The sequence below is a fragment of the Pyrus communis genome, chromosome 17, assembly GCF_963583255.1.
Source record: "Pyrus communis chromosome 17, drPyrComm1.1, whole genome shotgun sequence".
Classification (NCBI taxonomy): domain Eukaryota; kingdom Viridiplantae; phylum Streptophyta; class Magnoliopsida; order Rosales; family Rosaceae; genus Pyrus; species Pyrus communis.
This window is the reverse complement of record NC_084819.1, coordinates 3,262,820-3,289,691: the sequence shown is the minus strand read 5'-3', so window position 1 is coordinate 3,289,691 and position 26,872 is coordinate 3,262,820. Positions and strand designations below refer to the sequence as shown.

Genomic DNA, 26,872 nt, shown 5'->3' with positions numbered 1-26,872 from the left:
TTAATACTTGAAGAGGTGTACGAAAGTCCAGAACCCAAGATGGCATACGATTAATCACATGCACGACATAGGTAACGGCTTCCAACCAAAACCGTTTAAGCACAAACGCACCAATAAGCAAGACACGAGCAGTTTTCAAGATATGATGATTCTTTCTCTCAGCCACCCCATTTTGTTGTGGAGTATGAGGACAAGTAGTTTCATGGAGGATTCCTTGATCCTGAAGAAAACCAGACAATTCGGAACCAACATATTCACCTTCATTATCAGAGCGGAGAACTTTAATAACAAAGGAATATTGTGTTGTAACCATCCGAGAGAAAGAGCGAAACACCAAAGGAATATTGTGTTGTAACCATCTGAGAGAAAGACCGAAACACCATACTAACATCACTTTTATTCTTCATCACATATATCCAAGTCATATGGGTGCAATCATCAACGAAAGTAGCAAACCATTTAATTCCAGAAAGAGTAATAACAGGAGAAGGACCCCAAACATCAGAGTGCACAAGATCAAACGGAAAACAGTCTTTTATTCATAATGGGAGGAAACGAAGCGCGATGACTCTTCGCGATAATACATACTTCACAATGTAAATCTGATTCTTTTATTTCATGAAATAAACCAGGCAACATATGCCTTAAATAACAAAACGAAGCATGTCCTAGCCAACGATGCAATAACCAAACTTCTTGTAAATTATTGGTACAGGATGCTCGAACTACATTAGCTCTGCCAGGAACGATGTCATCCACATAATATAACTCTTCTCTCTTAGTGCTACGTCCAATTATCTCCTTGGTTTGAATATCTTGAAGTAAACAAAACAGTGGATACATAAGTACAACACAATCTAATTGCTCAGTAACTTGAGGAATAGATAACAAATTATGTGATAATGACAGAACAAGCAAGCAATGATGGAGGGAGAGGGCCAGTGTGAGGTCCACAGTGTCGGCCCCAAGCACCTGTGCAGTGGTGCCATTTGTCGTTATTATACACTTCCGAGGAGTCGTTGTCATACAAGTAAACAAATTTTGTCAAAGGTCATATGATCTGTTGCACCAGAGTCCAGACCAAATAGAATTTTACGGCTTAATTTCTATGTATTCCATAATTCTCAATATAAGTACATACAATCCTTATTACATAAGGAAAACAATAAAGGACATAAATATAACCTTCCTAAAACATGACTCTAATAATCACACAATATTTACATTCCCTTTCTACATACTAACTTACGCAATAGTTTCATCTGTGAAAACATGAAACGAACTATCAAACATTCGAGATTGAGATTAGTCTAGGAAACCAAACCTACTTTAAGAGATAAGATGAACACAATATTGTAGGAAACCATACAAATGAAACACACAGTAGCAGTCATCTTTTTAAAATATTAGAAACATGGTTAGCCAGTAACCACCGTCCAGAGATCAAATCTTTAGCACTCAAAATAAATATGACCTCTATATGATTTCAATTATCGTTTGACACATTATATTTATGACAATAAAGTTTAAAAAAGTTAAATATGTAAGTCCGAATCAGTTAATAATTGAATCCATAAATAGACATAAGGATCCTCTTTGTGAAGATCCTGGAAATTCTCCAATCACATATGTTCATCGTATATTGTGCGGTCATAAATCATTGTAAATTTTTTTTATTTAAAATTGAATATAATCAATAGCTGACAAAAACTGACTGTACGATGTATGATGAACAAATGTGATTGGAGGATCCTCGAGATCCTCACAAAGAGGATCCATCAAGTGATCCTCTCTCCACAAATACACCACGTTCATCTATATATAAAGCGAGCAATGCGATGAACAGTGGCTTTGGGGTCACGCATGCGACAAAAATTTTGGTGTCACCCCCTTCGACAAAAATAATTGGACCAAACTGCCCCTCAGCAAAAAAAAAAAAAAGAAGTCAAAACCTGCTCGTAATAATATATCAAATCATGCGAGGGTAAGTTAGTAATTTGACCATTATATAATATAATATAAATATAAATGGAGAGAGAGAAAAGAATAAAAAATGAAAGGGAAGAGAGAAAAGAATAAACAAATGACAAAATTGATAGTGCTCAAGTGATGGGGAAGAAAAATATAATAAGAAAAATCATAGATGTTGTGTTCAAAACATCTTAAGAGGCACGTAACGCCGGTGATAGAAAAAGAAAATAACGAAATAAAAAAATATTGAAGCAATTCACGCACATAAATACATTTAAAATGTCTAAGTCGCGCGTAGCAAGCTGTGATTCAAAAATACCTTTTGCACGTGGTTGTTTATTAAATATTATTTCTCAATTTTTAAGCACTTAAGAGGTGCGTAGTGCCAGTTATAAAAAAAAAAGTCTCTCGCACGCGCATAATAATATGATTCAATTAGTTGTCAAATAATCATTTTGTTTAACAAATGATGTTATCTACGCCAAGATGAGGGAGTGAGATTAGCCTGACAATAGATTAGCAATCAGTTATTTATTAAATATTATTTTTTTCTAATCTTAATGTAAATTCAATAAAATGTAGATAGAAATTGAAAGACCGTTTTTATTAAATGTATTTATTATTCATTTTCATCTACATTAATAAATACATTTAAAACATATAAATTCCGGGTACTAAGTGTTAGTGTTAGGTGAAGAAGATTTGGTCTTGAGAAAGAGATGTGGACTAACTATCTTGCAGGTGTCAATGGCTCTACAGCCACAAGACAGAAGCTGGCGGCCCCCACAAGTGCGGTGATATCTCCCAATTGTCTTGATTATGATACACAATGCACCACAAAAACCTCTCCTCATCACACACCTTTCTCCAGAAATCTCCTCCGCCAATTACTTTACTTGCCCCACAAATCCTCTTATCTTCTTACAAACAACACAATCCTCTCTCTCTCCTCTCTCCTCTCTTCAGGAGGATTTTCCATAGATAATCTGTTTGGACTTTCTGGGAAAGCTTTGATCTTTGGAATTTGGATCACACTCCCTGGTGTTGTCTGGCAGTTTTACAACGTTCTCACTTGCTTCTGGGATTATTATTATTTTGTTTTTCTGGAAACAGAGTTGTGTGTAGGAGGAAGAAATCTAAGAAATCTAGAGGATTGAATCGTTGAAGATGAAGATTCAGTGTGATGTGTGCGAGAAGGCGCCGGCGACGGTGATTTGTTGCGCCGACGAGGCGGCTCTGTGCGCCAAATGCGACGTTGAAGTACACGCAGCGAATAAGCTTGCAAGCAAACACCAGAGGCTGCTCCTTCAGAGCCTCTCCAACAAGCTTCCTAAATGCGACATTTGCCAAGTAATTAATTTCACTTCCCATTTTCTTTCTATGTCTTGATTGATTTCCCAATTTCCAATTTTTCTGTTTTTGTTTGGGGTTTTAGTTCCTGATATTAATTAATTATGTATTTAGATTTGATGAATGTAAGGGGTGAGCCGGATTGAGATGGGTCTTAGGGTGCCAAGTACTAAGTGAGTATCAAAAAAAGTTGAGCTCAAAAAAGTAAAAACAGCTTATTTTCACAGTTTTGGGTGAAAAAAAGTTGAAAACCTGAAACAGCAAAAATGAGCTTATTTCTTACAGCAAGCACAGTAGAAGCAGTTAAGCTGTTTTTTTTTCAAAGCAGAGCAATACCAAACAGCCCTAAGAGTGTTAGAGTTGGAGCATCCAGTGCGAAACTAAACCTGAAACCAAGTGACAATGAGTAGAGGTTTCCAAGATCTCATAAACTTACTTGAATAGTTTTTTTTTTTCGAGTAAATTAGAAGTACGATATATTGGCCCAGTTTGAGACTATGTTCTCAACATACTCCGCTTACATGTGACCGGCTTTTGGGCCAAGCGGGTTGATTAGTTATATTGACGCCATACAGATGAGCGCAACTCAACTGATGAGTAATTTTTGTTCATATGAAAATAGTAATTTGTGAAGTGTAAGTTGCTAGAGAATGAAGTGTTTGTTCACTGCTTGCAATGTAAGTCAGCGAATGGTTGAGTCATGGGGATTTTGAGTGTTTGTTCGCTACTTGCAATGCAAGTCAGCTAATGGTTGAGTAGATGTCCAACCTTGTGGATTCTGAGAACGTCGATTCGTCAAATTTAATAATGATTGATCCATAATCAGGACTTTTTTGATTGAATTGGAACGTAAAAGGTGCCTTTTAATTCTTAAGCACAAAGGGTACAATTTAGTCCTTGTTGTGGACCATGGTTTGAGTCATGGAGAAGATGAGAAAAAAAATTCATTGATGCGTTGGAGTCTTGGAGAGTAGGGAAAGGTAAGGCAATTAGAGAAAGTGTTATTCTGAAATTACTCGAGTAGTCTTAGGTTTTGCTGTAATTCAGGAAGGATTTATAATTTATGGTACATCATTTATAACTATATTCCAGAGTGTTTTACTCTTTCTTCCAAGTTAAACATAATATAGTGGGGATTAGACAGAGATGTTTCCACAGCTCCGTAAGATGAGCAGAATCAGGGAATCAAGGGCTGACGGGTTCTTATAATTATTGTAGTAGCAGACTATGCAAGATGACCAGATTGAATTTCTCAAGCTACATTTGAGCTTTCCTCTGGGTTTATTTCTGCTTTCTTGAAATCAACTGTCTTCATCTCAATTACTAATGAACAACAAGAAACTCACGTAAGAGTTCTTGAAACATAAATAAGGTTTCGTTTTAAATGTGTCTTAGCATCACTGGATTCTGATGAGTTTGTTAAATTCTCTCGAAATAACTGCTCAAATTTCAATCTCTCCCTCTCACACATATATTCTGATTTGCAGGATAAGACAGCTTTTATATTCTGCGTAGAAGACAGAGCCCTCTTTTGTCAGGATTGTGATGAACCAATTCATTCAGCCAATAGCCTCTCTGCAAACCACCAGAGGTTCCTTGCCACTGGAATCCGAGTGGCTTTGGCCTCCAGTAGTACTAAGGAAGCTGAAACGAGTGGCTTAGAGCCACCCAATCAAGGTGCACAGAAGATTTCAACAAAAGTCTCAGCACCACAGGCTTCTGGCATCTCATCACCATGGGGTGTTGATGACTTGCTGCAATTATCAGATTTTGAATCTTCTGACAAGGTTAGAAAGATCCCTAAACATTTGGATGTTATGCTTTATTCATAATGATTAGAATTACACAATTGTCTTCTCACAGAATAGCCTGGTTTTAATTGAATACGTAGAAACGGCATTGAAAGATGCACCAGAACTTACCCTTTTTCTGTTGAAAGACTGGAGAAATGGGCGTTATCATAATATCCGTGAAAGTCGGGTTGAAGATAAATACCCAATTTATGGGAACTTGGTACATGAGACGCACAAGTCTTGGACAATGTTGTTGGGGATAATTGGGTGGCATATACCGCTATTTAATGATGATGCCTACCGTGTGAGAAAATAATTATTTATCTACTGTATATAAACCAGTGAGAGTACAGAAACTTTACAAGTTTTTTGGACTTTCGAGATAGAAGTAGAGAATAATTTTAATTGAGTTCACTTTTCTTTTGTCATCGCTATTTTAGTTTGATCATTCATAGAGCACATATGCACGATTATACGAGATTATACGACTTCAGTAAGTTGATAGCTCTAATAGGTCATTGCTCAGGTGGGATGGAGTTCAGGCAGCTGTACGGGTGAAGTCAGTATAGAAAAAACATTTATATAAAATTGATGCCAACATTGTTGATAAGTTGTTTGCCTTTTCTTTCATCTATCCCTAACCTTGAGAAACTCTGGACTCTGCTTTCTTCAGAAGGATTCGCTTGAGTTTGGAGAGCTCGAATGGATAGCAGACATGGGTATTTTCGGTGATCAGTTTCCTCAGGAGGCACCGGCAGCAGCTGAAGTTCCGCAGCTCCCAGTACCACAGTCGAGCAATCTTACCTCCTACAGACCCCCTAAATCAAGCAGTCCGCCCAAGAAGCCTAGGATTGAAATCCCAGATGACGATGATGAGTATTTCACTGTTCCTGACCTTGGCAGATTTTAGACATGTATCAACTTGATGGATTCGTTGATAGGTTGAATTATATACGTTCATACTAAGTATACGCACGTATGTATTTATGTATTTGTTATATATGTTCATACTAAGTACGTACCAGTATGTGTTTCGTATGTATTTAAGAATTTATAATGCATTTTGTGGGATTCCTGTCCTTTTTATTTGATCCGTCGATGTGTAATTTTGCCTATTCAGCAATATGATCTTACGGCACGGACTACGTGCCTGCTGTTATAATACCAAGTGACAGTGGTAACTGGTGATTATGAGAAAAAAGAGTGTCTTGAAGCATGTATTGTTAAGCGATTACGCGTTAAAAAGAACCAAGCTCATCTCTTGTCAACGCTAGCACTTTTTAATAAATGATGCCATTCCCGCGAAGTGATGTTCAATTTCTATTCGTTAGTTCAGTGCTAAGATTAGGGCTGATTCGGTATGGGATACCGAACCGAAAACAGCATATCAAGTCCCAAACCGATTATTTTTGGAATGGAAATCTGAGGACCGATACCAAACCAAAATTTCGGTATTCCCGAAATATTTTCGGTATTTGGGATTTTCCGAAACTAAACCTGAAATCATCCGTACCTGCATTAAAATTTTAAAATTTAAAACCCCATTTTAAAATCAGAAACAGTGGTGAATCGAAGAAAATTGAAGGTCGAGAGAAAGACAGAGTGCAAAGATAGTCAGACCTTCGTCTTTCTCCTGACCCGAGCCCCCAATTCGAAACCCTAAGCCCCAATTTGAATTTGAGAGGAGAGACAGAAAGAGTCTGAGATTTTGGCGAAGGTAGAGATGGAGACTTTGGCGAAGGCAGAGATGGGAGAGACACTTTGTCTAAAGAGTCTGAGTCTTTAGACATCTTTCTGCAAACTTTCCTTATTTTAATATTATACAATAGGCTATGTTTGCAATTTGATTGATAGTAATTTAGACAACACAAAACAATCATGTGCTTTTCTGCACACTTTGATTATTTTAATAATATATAATTGATATTGCAGTTTGCTTTTCTGCACTCTTTGTTCTTTGGTAGCATGGGAAGTAGGAACCAAAAGCAAAAGGAAAAGAAGATTTCGGGATTTCAGGATTACCGAAAAATGGATTCTGAAAACCAATCTCACACCAAATATTTTGGTATTTTTCGGTACGGGATTACCAAAGTTTGGGATAATTTCGGTTTGGGTTTGGGATTTTTTCGTTTGGTTTGGGATTTTTGGGAATTTTTTCCAGCCCTAGCTAAGATGTAGAACTGGATCTCATATGGGACCAAGAGATATTCAATCTGGAATTATCATACACACACATACCAATAATTCCAACAAAGCATGAAATTATTCAGTCAACCAGCACGTTCTCACCAATGATTCTAACAAAGTTTGGAGTCATTCAATCATCCGTATTCTATAATGAAAACAACAATTATTCCAACAAATTTCACTGTTCATCAATAGTGAAAGCAAGTCATCATTCATCAATAGTAAAAGCAAGTCACCCAAAACCTTTTTCCAACTCTATAAGAAGTGGACTCTGGAGGAGAAAGGTTTCAAGTTCGGAATTTCCATAATTTCCCAGTAAAAATTTTTTTTGAGTTCACACTGTCGACTTTAGAGATTGGAATATCCCCAAGGTTTCTAGTAAAAATATTTACAAAAAGAAATGGTCAGTAGCCTCTTTTAGAAGTGAACATCACGTCAAAACAGTTGAAAAAGCTTATGCTCTTAGTAAAGAACATGAAACTTGTCAGTTATTCATACCAGAACAAATTAAAACTTATAGAAAAGATGGTTACAATTACATTCACATAGGCCTAATCCAAATAGCAGTCAAGCCCTTAACAAGAAGAGGCCTCAATACCACTATTTTGTTATGTCTCCGAGATGCAAGATTCATTGACTTCAATGATAGAATTCTTGGAATGATTGAGTCAAGCCTTTACAACGGACTAATTCATTTTGATTGTTTCCCAGATCTCACGATAAGTCTTTCAAATCCTCACATACTGAAAGCACTCACATTAAACATCAAAACATCAGGGTACCAAGTCCTTGAAGAGTCCAACCATAAGCCTTAATTTTTAGAGTTTACTACAAAGTCATAGGAACAAACTATTGTAAATTTTGAGTAGAAATTTTATTGTCCCACGTTGGCCATTTTCAAAAGGTTTCCTCACTTTATAAGGCTTCGTTCCTTATAGAAAGTGATTGGAGTGATAGGTCTTGGAGACTAAAATTGGGCTCACCCTTGGGGTTGGACTTTGGGGTGATTATCAAAAGATGGGCCTTGGGCTCAGGCTCGGGCTTGGGTTTGGGCTCTAATAATTAAATTAATTAATTATTTTCGAAATTAATTAATTATTTTTAATTAATTTCAAATTTAATTAATTAATTATTTTTTACCAACAGACTCATCTTTTCAGATGAAGTCTGACGTGTAAAAAACCGTAGAAAGAAAACACTCATATGAGAAGATGTCTCCCAACAGATGCATCCCTTCCTCATACATGTTGCGAACATGCATAATTATATTATATATACATCTATCTGCATAGCATTTAGAACACAAAAAATACAATTCTTCTTCTATAATCCAAAACATCCTTAATGAGAGAAATACATAGAAATTCACCAGAAGTCAAGTTTTCTGGTGCTGGAATTCTGACTTGATCGTTGAATCCTGGTGAAGCAGACGTCCATAGAACTACAAGCACTGAGTAGGGACGAAATTTCTGTTACAAGGACATTGCGGTATGCAAGACTTGATCTTCAATATTTCTGTTTAATATTATTTCATTGTTCATACTCTGTTAATTTCCTATTCGCATTTATTATTTATTAGCATATATAATTTTATCACAGATTGTTGACATATATCAAACACAAACATGAATTTCCAAGCCTTACTTAAAAGTCCTCGAGACCACACACTTTTGATACAAACCAATCAAGAAAATGCCAACATTAAAATACCCAAAACTATCAAATGGTTAGATATCAATCTACCTTCATATTGGTGCTTAATCAATGAAAGCAAACCAGTAAGCATACAAAATAGCTTAGTCAACCTAGACAACATAAAACAATATTTTGACGGAAAAGTTAAAATCAATTTCAACCCTCCAGCTAGGAAATCTAGTGTCCCTTTACACGAGTTAGCACAGTCACACAAATCTTTAGAATCTAGTAGGAATTCTTTTTCTGGATCCACATCAGCCGATATGGTGGGTCGAGATCAAGATTTAATTAATTCCTTTGTCAATATAAAATTAAAATCAATAGATACTAGCTCAATAGTTACCCAACAAGAATTAATTAATGATTTGATCAACATGAAATCAAAATCAGTAGAAACAACCTCTCAGGTTACTCATCCACGATACCAACCTAACACCCAAAATCAAGGAGAACAAACCTCTTCAATTGAATCTGATTTCGAAGCAAATCAAGTCAACCACCAACTACTAGTCCTAAACAACTATTGAAAATCCAATGGAAGAAACTCAATGTTGACATCGAAGCAATAGAAAACATTCCTAGAAGAAACACCTTTAGGGAAAAATATACAAAAGAACAAAAATTGGACATTTACAATAAATGGACCAATTTCATGAAAAAAACACATATTTGAAGTATTTTCTTTGAAAAATATTACGAGTCTGAAAATAAGTTAGAAGTCATCACCATAGAAAATTGGGTCAAAGAAGACAAAACCATAGTCTCCTCTAGTCACCCTCCACAAGAAACAATTTTAATCACAACCGCAAACACATAGGTACCAGCCACTCATTTCGAACTTCCCAAAGAAGATGCAGGAGTCAAGCCAATCATTGAACAAAACAATTTCACAAACTAGAGTCTACATACCATAGGAAAGCAGTTAGATAAAATAGAAAGCAAAATAGATAAACTTTCACATTCCAAACGAACAATTAAGGAAAAACCCTTAGTCAACTTCCCAGAAGCCTCATCTAGCACAATAGCTTTGAAAACAATCTCCACAAGTAAAAAAATAGATCAAATGTTAAAAGAGTTAAAACAAGAAAAAACAATCAATATTTTACAACACCCAGATGAATCTCAACCAGAAACAACTTCTACTATGGGATTCAAAAGGTGAGAGTGAAACAAATTCCATCAGAAAAGTAGAAGAAACTTTTCAAAATCTTGAACTAAAACGAATCACAAACAAAAGAGTCAACCCGACAACTCTTACCAAAAATTGGTATCCAAGGCCAACACCTCCGGATATTCAATTTGAGGAAAGAAACATTCAAAACCAATTCTTAATCTCAGCTAATAAACTCTATGAATGGAATATAGATGGATTATTAGAATAAAAACTTTTGAACAAATTACAACACATCTCTATGGTTGCTAATAGTTATATTACTAATCATAACCTTAGTCAAACCCAAGTTGTGGACCTTTTGGTGACTAGATTTACAAGAATGCTCCATTCATGGTGGGAAAAACATCTTACTGAACAATCCAAAAATGAAATAAAAAATGCAGTCAAAATCGATGAATAATGAACATTCGTTTTCAATGAACATATCAGAAGAGGAGTCCCAGATGCGGTCAACACATTACTTTTCACTATCATAGAACATTTCATAGAGACACCTAGTAATGCCACCTCCAGGATTCATGACCAACTCACCAACTTAAGATGTCAAACCTTAAGTGATTTTAGGTGGTACAAATATGTTTTCATGTCCAGAGTCATACTTAGAGAAGATAGTAATCAACCATTTTGGAAGGAAAAATTCATTAATGAATTACCAAATATATTTGCGTATAAAATAAAAAAACGTTTTAGTTAATGAATAAGGTATCATATCATATCATACCTTTACTTATGGAAATATTATTAATATTATCCAAAAACAATGAGTATACAAAAACATGGTTTGGATAAAGAAAGATTAGGTTGGATGAGCAAAAGAGAGAGCAAAATCCACAAATGCAGCCAACCTTTAAAAGAAATGGATATAATTTGCCCCCAAGTTCTTGGCATGAGATTTAACAACAAAATATTTCCCTATTCAAAGGGTCTTTTCGCATCCTTCACTTTATAGCACACAACACACCAACACAAAGCAAGCAAACCAACAACCCAAATAAGCTTTGAGCTCCCCCTTACCAATGGGCAAGCTTATGCCTCCCCTCTGCTACTTCTATCTACTTCATCTTATTTTCATCACCACATTTTCAGTTTTGATGCTCGTTAATTCGCTCACTCTCGATTCCGATACTCAAGTTCTTCGTCTTATAAAGCGTGCCATTGATCCCAACTCTGTTCCCGTCTCTTCTTATCTGAGTACTTGGGAGTTTGCATTCACGCACGCGCCCCTGGTGGGGGGGTGGTAAGGGGAGTTTCTGGGAATCTTGTGCAGTTTCACGTTTTACAACTCCCCTAGCAGCATAACGTCAATTGAGCTTGACGGTAGTGGCTATAAGGGGTTCATCACACCGTCAATCGCGAATCTAACAGAGCTCACTATCATCAATCTAAGCAAGAACCACTTTCGAGGACCAATCCCGGATACCATTTCTGAACTAAAGAAGCTCACCGGACTTTCATTGTCCGGCAATTTCCTCACAGGCAACCTTCCCAAAAGATTGACTGCGCTCAAAATGCTTCAATCTCTAGACGTTTCACATAACCAGCTTTCCGGCTCCATTCCTCCAAGCATTAGTGGATTAAGGAGCTTGACCTACTTGAGCATGTCCAACAATGGATTCACTGGCAGAATCCCTGAAATCTCAGGGTTGTGGCAGCTGAGGACATTAGATCTCAGCAGAAACAATCTCTATGGGCGTATGCCAAATGTTCCATTAGGCTTGAGAAAATTGATGCTCAGCCATAACCTGCTTTCCGGGCACCTTCCAGCATTAAACAAACTCAAACGTCTGCAGTTGCTAGATGTGAGTGACTACAGGCTTTCAGGTACGAATACAAGAGATATTTTTACCTTGCCCAATTTTACTGAACTCAAATTTTCAATCAACACCTTCACCACCTTAGAAGTTGTAAGATTTCTTGGACCAGAAACACAGCTTCAAGTGCTTGATGCGGAAGGAAATAAGTTGCGTGGACATTTGCCTCTCAATTTGGTCACTCTTCCAAATTTAACGTCAATCAACCTGTCATACAACCAGTTCCTTGGTGTTATACTGGGGGAATTCAGAGCAAAAGTAGAAGCATGCAGAATCCTCTACTTAGATCACAACTTTCTGCAAGGAAAACTTCCACAGGAGTTCATTCTTGGCCCAAAGACACTAAGGGGTAGTCTTTCAAATAACTGCCTGAAGTGTCCAGAAAACCTTCCAATATGCTTTGGCGGGCAAAAGAAAATTTCAGAATGCGGTGGACAGAATGATACCAGTGGGTAAGATTTTTCCGATCAAAATGATTTACTTGTTTTCTAAGGAAATGAATAAAAAGAGAATTGTATACAACAGTTCAAAAACCATGTAAAAAGTGGTTACTGAGACAAAGCAATAAAGAGCAAGAGATAATGTATAGTTGCATGAATCATAACCCCTCACCTCTCTAAAGTGGACTCTCTTGATAGAGTTCTCCCTTCATAGTCTTCTCCAAGAAGACTTCCACGCATAAATAAATAGGTCCAAGGCATAAAAAAAATATGAGCAACTCAACAGAACCCGTCCAAATACGGGTAAGCACAACCCTGCGAAATTATACCATGCATATGCCACAACGTCCAACAATGGTATCCAGAGCTAGCTATGTCACTTTCAGCATTGCAGATTGCAAACTAGCCAAGCAATCCCCTGATTAACAACTAGTTCAGTGCTTCAGGGCTAAACCTGGCAATGACCAAAGAATAAAAAGGGTTTAAGAGATCATTGAGTACTAAGAGAGATAAGCTCTTCAACCATTGAAAGATTGAAATACCAAAACCATAAATAAACACAAAATACGAAGACCCTAAAAGAAAATCCCAATTGCAACCATGATGCAGTTTGAGAAGCTGAGGACCAGCCGATCTACAGTCAAAACATTCATGTGCCGTTGAGAAAATAGCCAATAGCTGATTGTCTGAGATTGATGCCCATACATCAGTGAACAAAAGCACATGGTAACATGTGAGCCCACTCCTACTTACAGTTTACGTCACAGGCTAAATTTGGTAGAGTGTTGTTTTCTAACAGTACCTTAGATGACATTTTGAAAACACTTTTGTTGCTCTTGAGCCTTATGAAACTAAATGGCATAGGTACCAATTTCTGTATATGAAATGTATAGGTCCACTGCATTGATGTCATCGATTATGGTATATATAGGAAAGCCTGCTTCCTACTTGAAACCTCACAAGTTTATTGTTTTTATCACATAGCCCCCTCAAATTTTTAACCTTACAATAAGACCCTTCAAGGTTTTAACAAGTTTTTAAACCTTACAATGTTCTATACTATTATAGTTAGACATTTCTTTGGAGATGATCTAAGTTAGACGAGAGAAATATTTGAAATATTGATGTTCGAGCCACTCAAACTCCCACAGTTTACTAAACAACATGTTTCGTAAAGAAACTTTTTTTTTTTTTTTTTTTTTTTTGTGCTTCAGAGGTATTACAGGTATTTAAATCATTAAATCTTTATTTAAAATTATAAAATTAAGATCTAACAGCAAGTGGATTGTAGATTTTGCATAGATGAAGGGGGCAGATATATGACTCTACTTCTTTTACACAACTTTTGACATATCTTTTTGTGGAGCCCACTCCACAATGTATTTAAACGATCCGAATTGTCTATTTCTAAAGCATCATTCATAGATCATTTTTACAAAAATTAGACAAATCCAAAATTATTAAGACACTCATTTGTATTGAAGAAAATTGACAAATACGGTTTTGCAAAGCAATCATGAACTCTTAATCTAACGATCATATGATTTTTGATATAACGTTAGTAAAAGAATTGGCCAAAATGATATTTTTTAAATCTCAATTAATGAAATGATCAATTTTTTAATTTCTATCAATATTTAATCACTATATCGTGAAATTTTCGTTGTTATACCGTCGATATTTATCGTTTCATCGATATTTAATTTTGATTAGTCTAAGCATTTGAAATTTCATTTCGAAGAAAATATACGGAAAAAAAAAGAAGAAAGAAATAATATGCCAAACGGCCACTCAATGCTACTAGTAAACAAACAGTGGCATTTTCTGGAAGTCTGTCTTTTCTCTGTGTTAATGGAGGATCCTCGGGAAAAAGAAGACAAGGAATTCTTAACTGAAGCCGCAGAGTTAGATGAAGCATTGCGAGTCTTGGACTCCTCTCTCTCTCAAATCAAATGGCGTCTCAAATACTCTCGACGTCGACTTGACACAGGTCTCTCTCTCTCTCTCTCAATTGTAACAGTTTATGTTGTTCTGCTTTCCCAAATGAACACTCCATTTTGGCTTCTGGGTTTTCAATATTTTGTTGTGTTTCAATTCACAAGCTCAATTTTGCATCTGGGTTTTGGTAAATTTGGTCTCCTTCAAACGTTAGAGTAGATAATTCTTCATTGGTGCCTGTATAAGCTCTCAGCTGAATATGTTTGCCGATGTATCTTTAAAAGTTGAGATGGCTTCTCTTGTGGCTCCTTTGGTTTTCAATTTTGCAACCCCACCTTTTTGTGTTGTAATTTAGAGGGTTAGCATATGATCTTTCTTGTATACTTGTCAGTGGGATTGGGTTGGTTTTCCTGAAAAAATTTTCCTTTTTTGTTTTCGTTTCGTTTCATCCGTAGCGAAAATGGAGAAATCATGTGATTATGAACATACATTTGATTGATTGTAACCCAAAAAACATACATTTGATTGATGAGGATCTTTATTATTTGAATAGAAAGCAAAGAAGGGAAAGAAACTTTCTTTGGTGATCACGAAATGAAAAGAGGCTGTAGAGGAAAGAGTACATATAATCTTGATTTAATATTCTTTTTCCCCGTAAAATGTACATGGAAATGGAAGTAAAACGATTGTGTTCATCCCTGCGCTTTTGTAGTATTTTGATTTATAACGATAACTATATGTCCGCTTCTATGTGGTGATACTTTTGGTGATTTCCCTTTAAAAATTTAAACAAGATCCTGAATTTACCGTGTACTGTAAATGAGAATCGCATCCAAGCCTTCAAGAACCTTTCCCCTTGCCACTGCGAATTCCTCTGGCTTACTAGGAATATATTTGTAAACATTTCAACCAAAGTTAGTATATTTTACTGTTATGTGTAACAACTTGTGGTTTTGTGGAGTTTTCTGGCAGATATTCTAGCTTTGTGCACAGGAATGAGGCCAGTGATACTGGTAGACTATGGTGGAAAGATGCCTGAACTGCAAGAGAGACTCTGCGCTATTTTGAAACTCTGTCAAAAGGTTTTGCCGCTGATTCTGTCACAATTCATACTGACATCTTATCCAAGTTTTCTAAATCATTCTAATAATACCATTTACCAATAGGTTTAACTTATAGCTAAAGTCAAATATCTATATTAAGTTATTAACAATTAGTCAAGACAATTAGCTGAATCCTGTGAAACCATTTCATAGAAGTTCAATTAGGAATCATGGTGGTGCGCACATGCACACACATAAACGTGACACACACATCGATGGTATAACCCGCGAGACGTGGTGCTCTCTCTCTCTCTCTCTCCCCCACACTGAATAAGTTTTTGTTTAGGGTTTAAGGATTTGGAATCTAATGCTTAAAATTCATAAGTCAACTGTTTGTTCTTTGGTAAGAAAGATTGCAATTCATTTTATATAATATTACCTGCATTAGCTTATTCGTACTTCTGTAAACACATGTACCGATATGTGTTGGTATGTCTTTAGTTGGTTTTTTGGCAAAGATGATCTGGGTTTTATGATTTAATCATTTCTTATCTCTCTCAGCTCATTTTCCCATTACATTTCCACTAGGATGCGGGCCGAGCATTAGCTGATAATCTGCATTACATGATCTATTGACGTTGCATATCATGTCATATTATTATTCTGTCCTTTTTCCTTTTACTTTGTAAAGAGTTATTGGTTTTCTGAAAATCAAATAACCTTTAGGACTTTTGTGCAGGAGTCACCCATTTTTGAGCATTTGAGAGTAATGGTTATAGAAGAAATGATATATTTGATACACGTTAGAGGGCTTGCTGATCATGTTAGGTCAAGCTTGAACTCAGAACGAGAGTTGCTCTTTGTGGATGTTGAACGAGATCCTCCAAAGGTTACTCTCTGCTGTATTCTTTTCTGCCCCCTGTAATCTTTACCTTGAACTTGAACATTTTTCTTTCTCCCATTTGGTGATTGCCTTTCTTTCATTTGTGTTGCAGATGATAACAGAAGCAGAAAAAAGCCCACTAGGGATGCAGCTTATATCTATTCAGAAGTTGTTCTCTCTGGTATTTCCTGTTGGTGGAAGGAAAGATGAGGCTTTGCCATCTCACAGTGTAACAGCTGATGCTGAACCGCCCATAAATGAACACATCCCTTCTCAGTCATCTGAATTTATCGATCTGAGTAGCTGCATGCAAAATACTGAGGTCTTACTGCCAACGCTAAATGGGTAACTGTCTAAGCTCACGTTTGAATACACCTTTACTACCCCTGGGATGTCGCATTTCCCTGCTTCAGGTTTCTGTGATCCTGAATATGTTTGTGAACAATTTCAGCACCACTTGGATATGTAAAGTAGCCTGAATGACTCAGATGGACTTTTAACTGGTATGGTCAGATAATTGCTTAGGAATTAGGTGGTCCCTTTTACAGGAACATTACTAAGTTGGCTTGGATAACCGAATGACTAAAAGTTACAATGAAAATTTTTATGGTCGGATGGTCCCCTACGCTTGCATAATATATTTAGAATTTGAAATCTGATTCCGTTTTCCCATTAATGGGAAAAAAAATCTAATTTTATTTGGTCTTGAACTTCCAGTCTACAACCTGGCTACAATGCATTTGGAGTACATGAAGTGGAAACTCACAAGACAGATCGATAACTTGTAGTTTGACTGATGCCAGTAATTAGGCTGGAAATAAAACATAAAGTGGGATTGGAAGGGGGAAATAAATGAAGAATTGTTTTGCCATTGCCTGGTTTATCTGTCAACTCCTAAACATTCGAGTTGTAAGTCTAATAGTTTGCTAGAAAGTCACTCAAATTGGAAGCGGAATTGATTCTGAAGTAATTCTTATACTATTTCAGAAACTTTTAAGGAATGAACTTGTTAGAAGTTGCATGTAAATCCCATTCGAATATTAAGAGTTTGAAATTTCTTCCTGTATTAGATGTTGGGATTAGAATCTTGGTGTCATACACTAAAAATTTGTGTTCAAATACTTCAGATGGCTTCTTGGGTATCCAGTTGTGTACTTGTTCAGAGAGGAGCATAGTGTTGCAGCTGTTTGTAATCTTTCTTCCAAGTATCTTCATATTTATAAAATATCAATATGCAGGTTAGTTTTTCTGATCTTGTTTTATGACGCGTTCAGTAGTTATATCAGAATTTGAATTATTAGATTTATATTTTACCACGATATTCGATGTCCTACTTGGGTCACACATACATATTTTCATTCTTTAAAGTACTAACATGGCATCATACACTTATAATGTCTTGGATTTACAAGAAGTCCTCTAACCAATAAAAGTAAAAGTGTGTTCGTATGTTTTACATTTGGTTTTTGTGGCTTGTTTTAGATAAATTCTTAAAAAGTGTTGAGAATACTAGTCTCTTGTCATGCACTAAGTTAAATAACAAAAACTACAGAGTACTTCTCATATTTGAGCAATTTAATTGCATACTTAACAGTACTAGCCAAAAGGTCAATCTTCAAAATACATTGCTCATGGACGCAATGTAGCTTGTTGAGATAAAAGTTTGTAATTCTTGCAGGAATGGATCCCCCGATGAAGTATATCAACTAGACGAACTCTTGAGGTAACTCTCCGTGAAATTTTTATTTTATTTTTATTAGTGTTATAATTGATGGATATCTTCTGTAAGTTGAAAAGAATACTTGATGAGGCAACACAAAGAAAGTATTTTTTTTTTTTTTAGTGCAAGTTCTTTTGACTGTTATGGGAAGAGCACATCAGTATTGGAGATGATATTGATGTTGTGCGTAACGAGGATGAATTTTGTGATATTTTGAACCCCATCCTATATTTTGAGCCTTCTTTCAGAACTGTTGGGAAGTCCTAAAGTTAATTGAGTAAGGCTTTTGAGAAGTTATTTAGTAAGGGCATAGTTGACGGGAAAACCAGTTCAGATTCTAATGTGGTGGTGGTTAAAGGTTCATTTATAAGTACTTGGAGATGCACTTAACAGCGAATAGATACTCTCTAATCTATCAGCATTTTTTTCTTGTTGCGGAGAATGGAAAGTGTTACATTTGTGGAGAGAGTTATATTATCAGTAGATGGATGGGGGTCGGGTTCACCATTGTGTTTATCATTCCCGTGCCTTTATAAATTGTCCTTGACAGATAATATATTATCTACCCAGAATATATCTCTCAGCAGTCTTTACCTGCACGGGACACACAGACGCTTTAGTATCTGTCATTTAAACGGGCAGAACTTTAATATTGCAGTGGTGTTACATAACCACCATAACTGAGATTTGATTTTTGTTGATTGGTTGAATAGTTTCTCAGTGCCCTACGATCTTAGCATGAGAGGGAGCAAGGAAAAATGGGCAGAGGCATTTTTGGCTCATATGCAGGGGAGATGGGAACGGTGCAAGCGTGCTTGGAGGCCTTTGCAGATGGAGGTTAGCGAACTAAAACCGCAAAGTATTGCGTTCTAAAATAACCTGTTTTACTACTTTCGCTCACCATGCTCAAACATCCTCCAAGAATCCTTGTTATGAGCAATGCTATAGATACTTGTAAAGGAGTTTAATTAAGAATATATTTTGTCACAATGAATTTACATATATTTTGTCTTGCATTTACAGTTTATTGCTCTTTTATATGTAGCAAAAATGTTCTCTTGGTCATCCCGTGACGGAGGAATGTTTGTGACTCGCCCTTGAATTTGATATCAAGGATAGAGAATAGTGAATGTTCTTTTAATGTTTTAATCTCAACCCTTGATATTAAATTAAAAGGTGAGTGAGCATGAAGCTTTGATCACTTGGCGACCAAGAGAACAAGATTCTATATGCAGGCTTTTATATTTGGCCACATGATGCGGCTGTTGATGGTTGGTCTTCTTTTTTAAATTCTTTAAATTAAGGAGTCTTATTTTATTATCACGTCATTTGATTCACAAAATGTGGTTTTAATCATGAAGTCTTATTTTATTGCTTTTATCTTTAGAAAAACTAATGAAAATGGCTTGAAAACTTTGAGTTTTAACGAAAATGACAAAATAAAGGAAAAAGTGAATAGTATCAGGATTAACTTTTTAGTATAAAAATATGGTTTTTCGTTAAAGTGATCAGTACCGAGAGCTTTTCGTTAAAATTCTCTTTTATCTTTTTAATAAGTCATTTTGTTGTTGGGAAGTTCAAACTTAGTAGTTTTTTGACTTTTTTTGTCAAACCTGTAATCATTATCACACATGTTCTTTTGATCAATTTTCATTAGAGATTAAACTTTAGAATGCTTGGTATTAAAGTCTGGGTCATTGAAGATCAAAGTGCAAATGTTTTTGCTTCATCTCAAGTCAGGTTTGTTCATGAATTGCATTTCGCGTATAAAATTTCTTATGCATTATGACTAGTGAAATTGTCCATTTCTGCGTGTGAGTTGTCACACAATTTAAGAAAGTCTATATAAGTTGACCTAACACTTTCTTTTTCCAAAAACGAGTTTTTCACCATTGATATTTTCAGATTGCTTTTGCATTTGACAAGGGTCTTGGGGTGTACTTGTTGGATAAGGGAAGGGATCTTTGATTTATTTAGAGTTGGACAGAGCACTTGGCTCTTTGGTTACAAACATTATATTTTGTCTTAATTTTTTTTTATGTTGGAATAAAAAGAATTACCATAGATAATCAAACTCACCAAGCTTGACTTGATGTACATTCATTAATTTATACTATTGGCATAAAAATTTGAAGATAACCTAAAAAAGTTTATTTTTTTTATTTTATGGTTCTTCATGAGCGTATCTCTCTAATTAAGGAAATCACCAAAAGAAAATTCATGCTTAATCACTAATTAGCAGTGACTAAAATATTCACAAAATTGTTGATATTTTCGCCGAAATATCCAAAAAGTCAATGATCGATATGGAAAATGGGGGTTGAAATGAAAATTTCACCATATATCGGCGAGATATAGAAAAATCAATGAATGTCAATGATATTTACCGATTCACTACAAAAAAAATTGTTAGAACCTATTGTAGATCTTGAACTTTTGAATTTTTTTATGAAATATTAGGCATATTAACTCAATTGTATAATAACACGTGATGTAGTATCTCATATTTCCGGTACACTATAAATCTCTCCACAAGTAGTTAGCTAGTTTGCCTATACGACACGACTTGTGTTATATATGGACAAAACCAAGTTATCAAATGGCATGATTTACAACGGTCCACATTTTACATGTTGGGGCCAAAATTGTTGTTTTGCTGTTTTGCACTACCACCTAGCGTATTTTTCACTCTTATTTAATATAATATATATCATAAATAAATATAAAGTGGTTGAAAAAAACGTAACATGTGAGTGCCAATGGTAGAAAAGGATCCTTGTCGGATCCTTTTTTCGGAAATCCGGGAGATCGCATGATCATGATCGTTTATCATATATTATGTGGTTAATATTCGTTAGGTACTATTTATATTTAATTTTAAATTTTAAATAATTTCTGATCGCACGATGTACGACGAACGATCATGATTACAGGATCTCCCGGATCCCAGGAAAAGAATCCAGCAAAGATCCTTTTCCGCCAATAGTATCCAAATTAAAATTGCTTAACTTAAAAAAAAAAAAAAAAAAAAAGATTTGTACATGCCTTTTTTCCATACACATCACGTTTCTTAATTATCTTTTGTTTTTATTCTCTCCAAATGCCCCAAATAGATGTGCTTGAGGAGGGGAAAGGATGTCCAAAACAAATACAACTTTTATTTTTCCAAAAAAAAAAAAAAAAAAACAAATACAACTTTTTGACTAAAGCAACACTTTTTTAGTTGGATGCTGAATCGACGCTAAACAAACAACAATATATGCCTTAAGTTCCTTTTATATCTAAATCGACACACCTTTTCTGTTAAGCAGTCGTCTCCTAAACTCAGTAATATATAATTATTACTTCAATCAAACCACTGAAAATCATTTTTCCTTCAATAGCAAGCGTGCTGAGAGAACGAGTAATTATTTCGCTAGAAACTAAGTTTTTTTTGTGCTGAAATCCTAGTTTAGATTGTTCATTTCTAGAGAAGCTAACGCCTACAAAATTACAAGCACAAAGTAGGGACAAATTTCTATTTCAAAGACATTGCAGTATGCAAGTCTCAATCTTCACTGCGTTTGTTTAAATATCAGTCTTGTTTATTCAATATAATGTTGTTATTTATTTAATTAGTAGCATAATTCAAATTTATTCTATATATATTTATCTTTCATCGTTGATTATTATCCAACAATCGAATTTGGGTTCTCATTTGATGTGAAGAATATCAGAAATCATACACTTATTCGGCAATGCTTAAGCCTCCAACTTCCCATCCTTACACGCAGCCAAACTAATGCTGGAAAATCCCTCTCCAATAAAACACAAAATTCGAAATAAAAGCTCCTACAAACTTGACAAATAAAGAAAAATAAAAATAAAAAGCAAAGAGAATTAAGAAGAAAAATAAAAAGAGGCAGATATTCCCTTCTTCTTCTTCTTGTTGAGATCCATCACCTTCTTCTTCTTCTATTTTTCTTTGAAGAGGGTGAGGGCTTCAGACTCGGTGGGAAGTGCGGGGATAGCTCCCTTCTTGGTTGTTGTAATCGCTCCGCATGCATTTGCAAATTTAAGTACCTCCCTCAACCTCTTCTCGTCCTGCAAATCCAACCAAATTCGTTCATCAGCTTTCCAAATTAATATAATTCAAATATATATAGCAAATAGGATGCATAAAATCATCGTCAACTGTGTAGCTTACTTCAAGAATGGAGTGATCATCGACAATCTTCGCAAGGAGAGCACCGACAAACGAATCACCGGCACCGGTGGTGTCTACGGCTTTGACCTCGAAGGATTCCACCACTCCACGGAAATTCTGTATTTGTAGTTTTACAAGTAATGTACACAAGTTAAGTTTTTAACCCAATTACCAAACCAAATGCCTAAAGTTTCCAAGAAAAAAAGTAAACAAAACTCAATATCCTGGTGGATAGGGAGTTGGATGTCTACCCATGCTTCAAAACCCAACCCCTCTAAACTCAAAACTAAATATTCTAGTGGATAGAGTGTTGAATTTTATCCATGCGCCGTCACCGGTTCGAAACTCTCCAATTTTCTAAACCATTGTGATAGTTTTGAACACATACTAACTCCTTCGAAAATGTCTGCTTTGCCACATAATAACACTTTAAATATTTCTACTTTGTTACATAAATAGTGTCAATAGCAACTCTATTTTTTAATATGCAAAACATAAACATCAAATGAATAAGATAAATATTCCATTAATATCAAGAAATATAATCAAACTTACTTTGTCCACAACCAAAATCATGGACTTAAACCCCACCCCCACCTAACCCAGTGGCCCAACGTGACTAAAAGTCAAAAACTCAGAATTAATTAAGCAATGCAAATGCATGTGCAACAAAATAGTAAAGAATTGGGTTGGATCGAATAAGGAACTGACCTTGGTGTAGTATCTGCAACCCTTCTCACCAAGAGTGACAAGGAGGAGCTTCAAGCTATCTCTCCACAGAGTCATGGCATTGGCATCATCAATGTTGGGGTTCCCTGTAAGGAACTCCAGCTCCACATCACTCACCTTGATCAAATCGGCCTTATCCCATATGCTCATTATCTGCTTCTTTGCCTCTTCCCGCGACGGCCACAGCAGCTCCCGGAGGTTCGGGTCGTAGGAGAGCAATGCACCTGCTTCTTTAGCCACCTCCATTGCCTTCAGATGTGCCGATCTGCACGGCTCCACGATCAAGCTAATGGATCCATAGTGGAACACTTTGGCCTATAAATACAAAATCAAAACCGGACTCGGTGAGCAAAACTACATCTATTATTTCATTATCTATATGGTGTAATACAAAAAAAGGGTAAAATTTAAAAATTATGGGCATATTGTCATTTAGTACTACAGTCAAGTGGTATTACTCTTCTTGTTAGCGAGAGAGGTCTTTGGTTCGATTTTCGTCATAGACAAATTTGAACTACATTATTGCTAACCCATTATAAAACTCAACCCCCTTCATTCCCTTAATATAAAAAAGATCGTTTGTTCAAAAAATAAAAATTATAAATATGTTGTTTTTGTGAAAATATTTTTAAAACTAATATTTAGTAAAATTCAAGTGGGTCTATGCTTCTTCTTGAAAGAAAAAAAACAAGAATTTTTAATCCAAAATTAATTAACCAACTTTTGGCCATTTTAAGGGAGCTTTCAGCCTAAAATTACTTTATGATAAATGCCTCCCCATCAACTTTAAGATGACAAAAAAGTGAAAAATAATTGGACATAGAAAAAAGGAGAGAAAATAATTTAATTAAAATGAAAAAGGCCAACTTAAAATAAAATAGAGCCAAAAAATTTCAACACGTATTTTCAATTGATTGGATCAACATGCAATATTACCGAACCGACCACAAAATGTACAACAACCACTCGCTTACGTGTGCGCGTGAGTAATAAAAATACAAACACCCAAAACCAAATCGCGCTGCCAAACTTTACCTATTTAATTCTAAATTAATTATCCAAGTGGCCTCTTCTACAGTGATGAAAAAAATGTATTGTTCTTATAGCACGACATGAAATGAATTAGAACTCTGTCGACTTTCTATCTAATCTAATCTAATCTAATAAATCTATACAAAAAAATAAAATTCTAAATTAATTATTATTTTTTGTCATGAAAATTTTATTTATTTATATTAATTAATTATTTTTGTGGGGAATATATTGGGGCTGGTGTGACTGTCTGATACGAGAGATCCGTGATAAGCGGGACCCACGTCAGAAAATTAAGGGCCAACAATTAAAGTGAGATCCAAGTGTATCCCAGATCCAAGTGAGATGAACCTACCTTCCGTCAACGGCAGGTACGTTTATCACACCCAAACCCTCCCTCCAAATTTTCCGAGAAAAGGGACACAAAACGTAAGGAGAGAAAACGTACGGATTTGATGAGCTCGATGTTGAGCTCGTCGGGCTTCAGCAGCATATCGGCGCTAGGGTTCCGGTAGAACATGAACTCACGTTCACCGTCGGCGCGTAGGGTCACGAAGGCCAAGGCGGTGCGGGCGCCCTGATCGAACGAGATGCCATCTCCAGTGACGCCGTATTGCTTCAGGATGCCGGCGAGCATGTGGCCGAACTCGTCGTCGCCGAGTTTGCCGACGAACGCGGCCTTTCCGCCGAGGCGAGCCACGGCGATCGCCACGTTGGCGGGGGCCCCGCCGGGGGCTTTGAGGAAGCCAGGAGCTTCGGCAAGAGAAACGCCCGATTCGGTGGGGACGAAGTCGATCAGCATCTCGCCGAAACTCACGATCATACCCTTTCCGGTCTGCCGTACGCCATTGTTAGCCATAACTGAGAGAGAGAGAGAGAGAGAGAGAGAGAGAGAGGAACAGAGTTTTGGTGGGATGGTGAGGGGAATAATGAGAGAGGAGGAAGTGATCGGAGGTGGGGGAGTATTTATAGGGAGAGGGAGAAACCGAGGAAGGGGAGGATTATGAGGAATCCGAAATTATACTTTATGTGGGGAAAGCCTTGCAAAGAAAGGATTAAGGAGGAATCGGTGGAGAAAATGGATTATGATATTATTAATAATTCTAGTTAATTAAAATAATTGCACTAATGGATTATTTATGTCTTTTTTTATTTATTTCTTGAGTCAAATTAATCCAACTGCCTTTTTTTGTATGATTCTCCAAATTTGGAGAATAATGAATTATTTATTCTCTCATTCTAGGGTCCACTTGATATGGAGGAGAAATTTTATCATGCTAGGAACAGTTGTACATTATGTGTTATTATATAAATTAACAGATGTTTTATTTTTTTGAGTTGTCAATTTTTAAACACAAAAATTTCGTCATTTTTACAATAATACGTGATGTATCACTTTGTATTTTAAAAATGTTAAAAATATCTCGACATGATGAACCTAATAGGAAAAAAATAATAACAAATAGTTAAAAATGATTACTTTATTAAATAGTGAAACAATAATTACATGCACATGTGCACCTTTTTGTTACGTAAAGATCATTTTGGTAAAAATTGGATGACACATCATGATGATCTAAGTTGATCTTAATTGATGACTGTTTATATATTAATTAATCTTTTACAATAAATATATTTAAATCATAATTAAAAAAATGAAAGATTTTGGATACTTCATTGTTACACAAACTTTCATTTCCATTGATTAAATAAAACGAGAAACATCATTGATTGTAAATACAATTTTATGATTACAAACGCAATAAAGAAGCAATACAAAAATATACTCCACATAATCACATCAAACCAAGCGGAAATGTACGTGCACGAGGAAAAAACCTTTAAATGACTTTATGATGAACTTGCAAAATACGACGCTCTTTCGACAAAGAAGTGCTTCATTTTTTAGGCAAACAGACAACAAAAGCATAACTACAATTCTTTAACCACACAAGACCCATATCTAACAAACATGAAAGATAAACTCATAAGATCCAAATCATATGAGCTAGACCCAACACCGTCAAGACACCCAAGGTGATCACAGTATCATCACCTATAGACTTACAATGATAGTAGAACATGCTTGTCAATCCCCTCAAACCACTGCATTTTCCCACAATGGAAAGAAAGCACCACCCTTTGATGATCATGCAATTGTAGGTAAAAAAAAAAAAACCCTAGTATGGGTCACTTCCAACAAAGTCGAGCTTCCTACATAATCCTTACCAAGTGCACAAATCATAAAATCACCCCTTAGCGCTGAACAACAATTGTCACCCTAAGATTCGAGGTTGAGAAGTAAGTCATAAGGTGGTCCTATCTACACACTCATATTTATCTTCTACACATTATTTTTAATTTTTGGTTGTCGGATCAAATAATAAAATTGAACACGAAGTTGTATGAAAGGTAAAAAAAAGTGTGAATAATACTACCCAAAGTAGTATTATTGCAATTGTAGGGGGCCGGGGAGTGTGGTGTCATGGTCGCATTTGGATGGTGAAATATAGGTACTTTCCACCCTTATTTGGTCTCTTGTAATAATCCTAAATGGATTGATCAGAGCTGGGACATATTTGGTTAACCTTCTTTTTGCTGATGTTGAGTTCACGTCTGATTATAATTTGAAATTCCAACAACAAAATTAAATTAATATTATATTTGAAAAGTTCAGAATTGATTGAAAACCTTAATTTATGCATTTAATTTTGAATCATTTTCCTCGATGCATCTGCAACAAAATTAAATAGAATTATCAACTTTCAGATTGTAGGATATGTTGCAATACTATTCGATTAGGAATGTGATTGTGTAAATCTTAGTATATCTAGGAATATCTCTTGTATTCTTATTAGTTGTTAATATCTTATAAATTGTAGGATATGTTATCAATGGTAACGAATTAACCTTCCCTACT

The 26,872-nt window shown here is 35.7% G+C and overlaps 4 protein-coding genes across 4 annotated transcripts; 3 read left to right on the top strand and 1 right to left on the bottom strand.

Moving 5' to 3' along the window:
• The first annotated feature begins 2,791 nt into the window (after nt 1–2,791).
• On the top strand, nt 2,792–6,207 carry LOC137722964 (B-box zinc finger protein 24-like). The gene is made up of 3 exons (XM_068462099.1): nt 2,792–3,321; nt 4,809–5,108; nt 5,788–6,207. The coding sequence occupies exons 1-3, from the start codon at nt 3,139–3,141 to the stop codon at nt 6,022–6,024; spliced, it is 720 nt and encodes a 239-aa protein (XP_068318200.1). The 5' UTR covers nt 2,792–3,138; the 3' UTR covers nt 6,025–6,207.
• Nucleotides 6,208–11,186: 4,979 nt separating this feature from the next.
• On the top strand, nt 11,187–12,437 carry LOC137723244 (receptor-like protein 53). Its single transcript, XM_068462400.1, has 2 exons — nt 11,187–11,371; nt 11,465–12,437. Exons 1-2 carry the CDS (start codon nt 11,187–11,189, stop codon nt 12,435–12,437), a joined length of 1,158 nt encoding a protein of 385 aa, XP_068318501.1.
• A 1,773-nt stretch (nt 12,438–14,210) lies between these two features.
• LOC137723082 (uncharacterized) lies at nt 14,211–19,025 on the top strand. Its single transcript, XM_068462236.1, has 7 exons — nt 14,211–14,411; nt 15,332–15,441; nt 16,142–16,291; nt 16,398–16,630; nt 17,413–17,523; nt 17,964–18,008; nt 18,719–19,025. Exons 1-7 carry the CDS (start codon nt 14,216–14,218, stop codon nt 18,876–18,878), a joined length of 1,005 nt encoding a protein of 334 aa, XP_068318337.1. The 5' UTR covers nt 14,211–14,215; the 3' UTR covers nt 18,879–19,025.
• Nucleotides 19,026–21,701: 2,676 nt separating this feature from the next.
• Nucleotides 21,702–25,020, bottom strand: LOC137722397 (probable fructokinase-1). The gene is made up of 4 exons (XM_068461388.1): nt 24,401–25,020; nt 22,903–23,235; nt 22,192–22,308; nt 21,702–22,088 (listed from the first exon to the last, which is right to left on the bottom strand). The coding sequence occupies exons 1-4, from the start codon at nt 24,809–24,811 to the stop codon at nt 21,960–21,962; spliced, it is 990 nt and encodes a 329-aa protein (XP_068317489.1). The 5' UTR covers nt 24,812–25,020; the 3' UTR covers nt 21,702–21,959.
• Nucleotides 25,021–26,872: the final 1,852 nt, after the last annotated feature.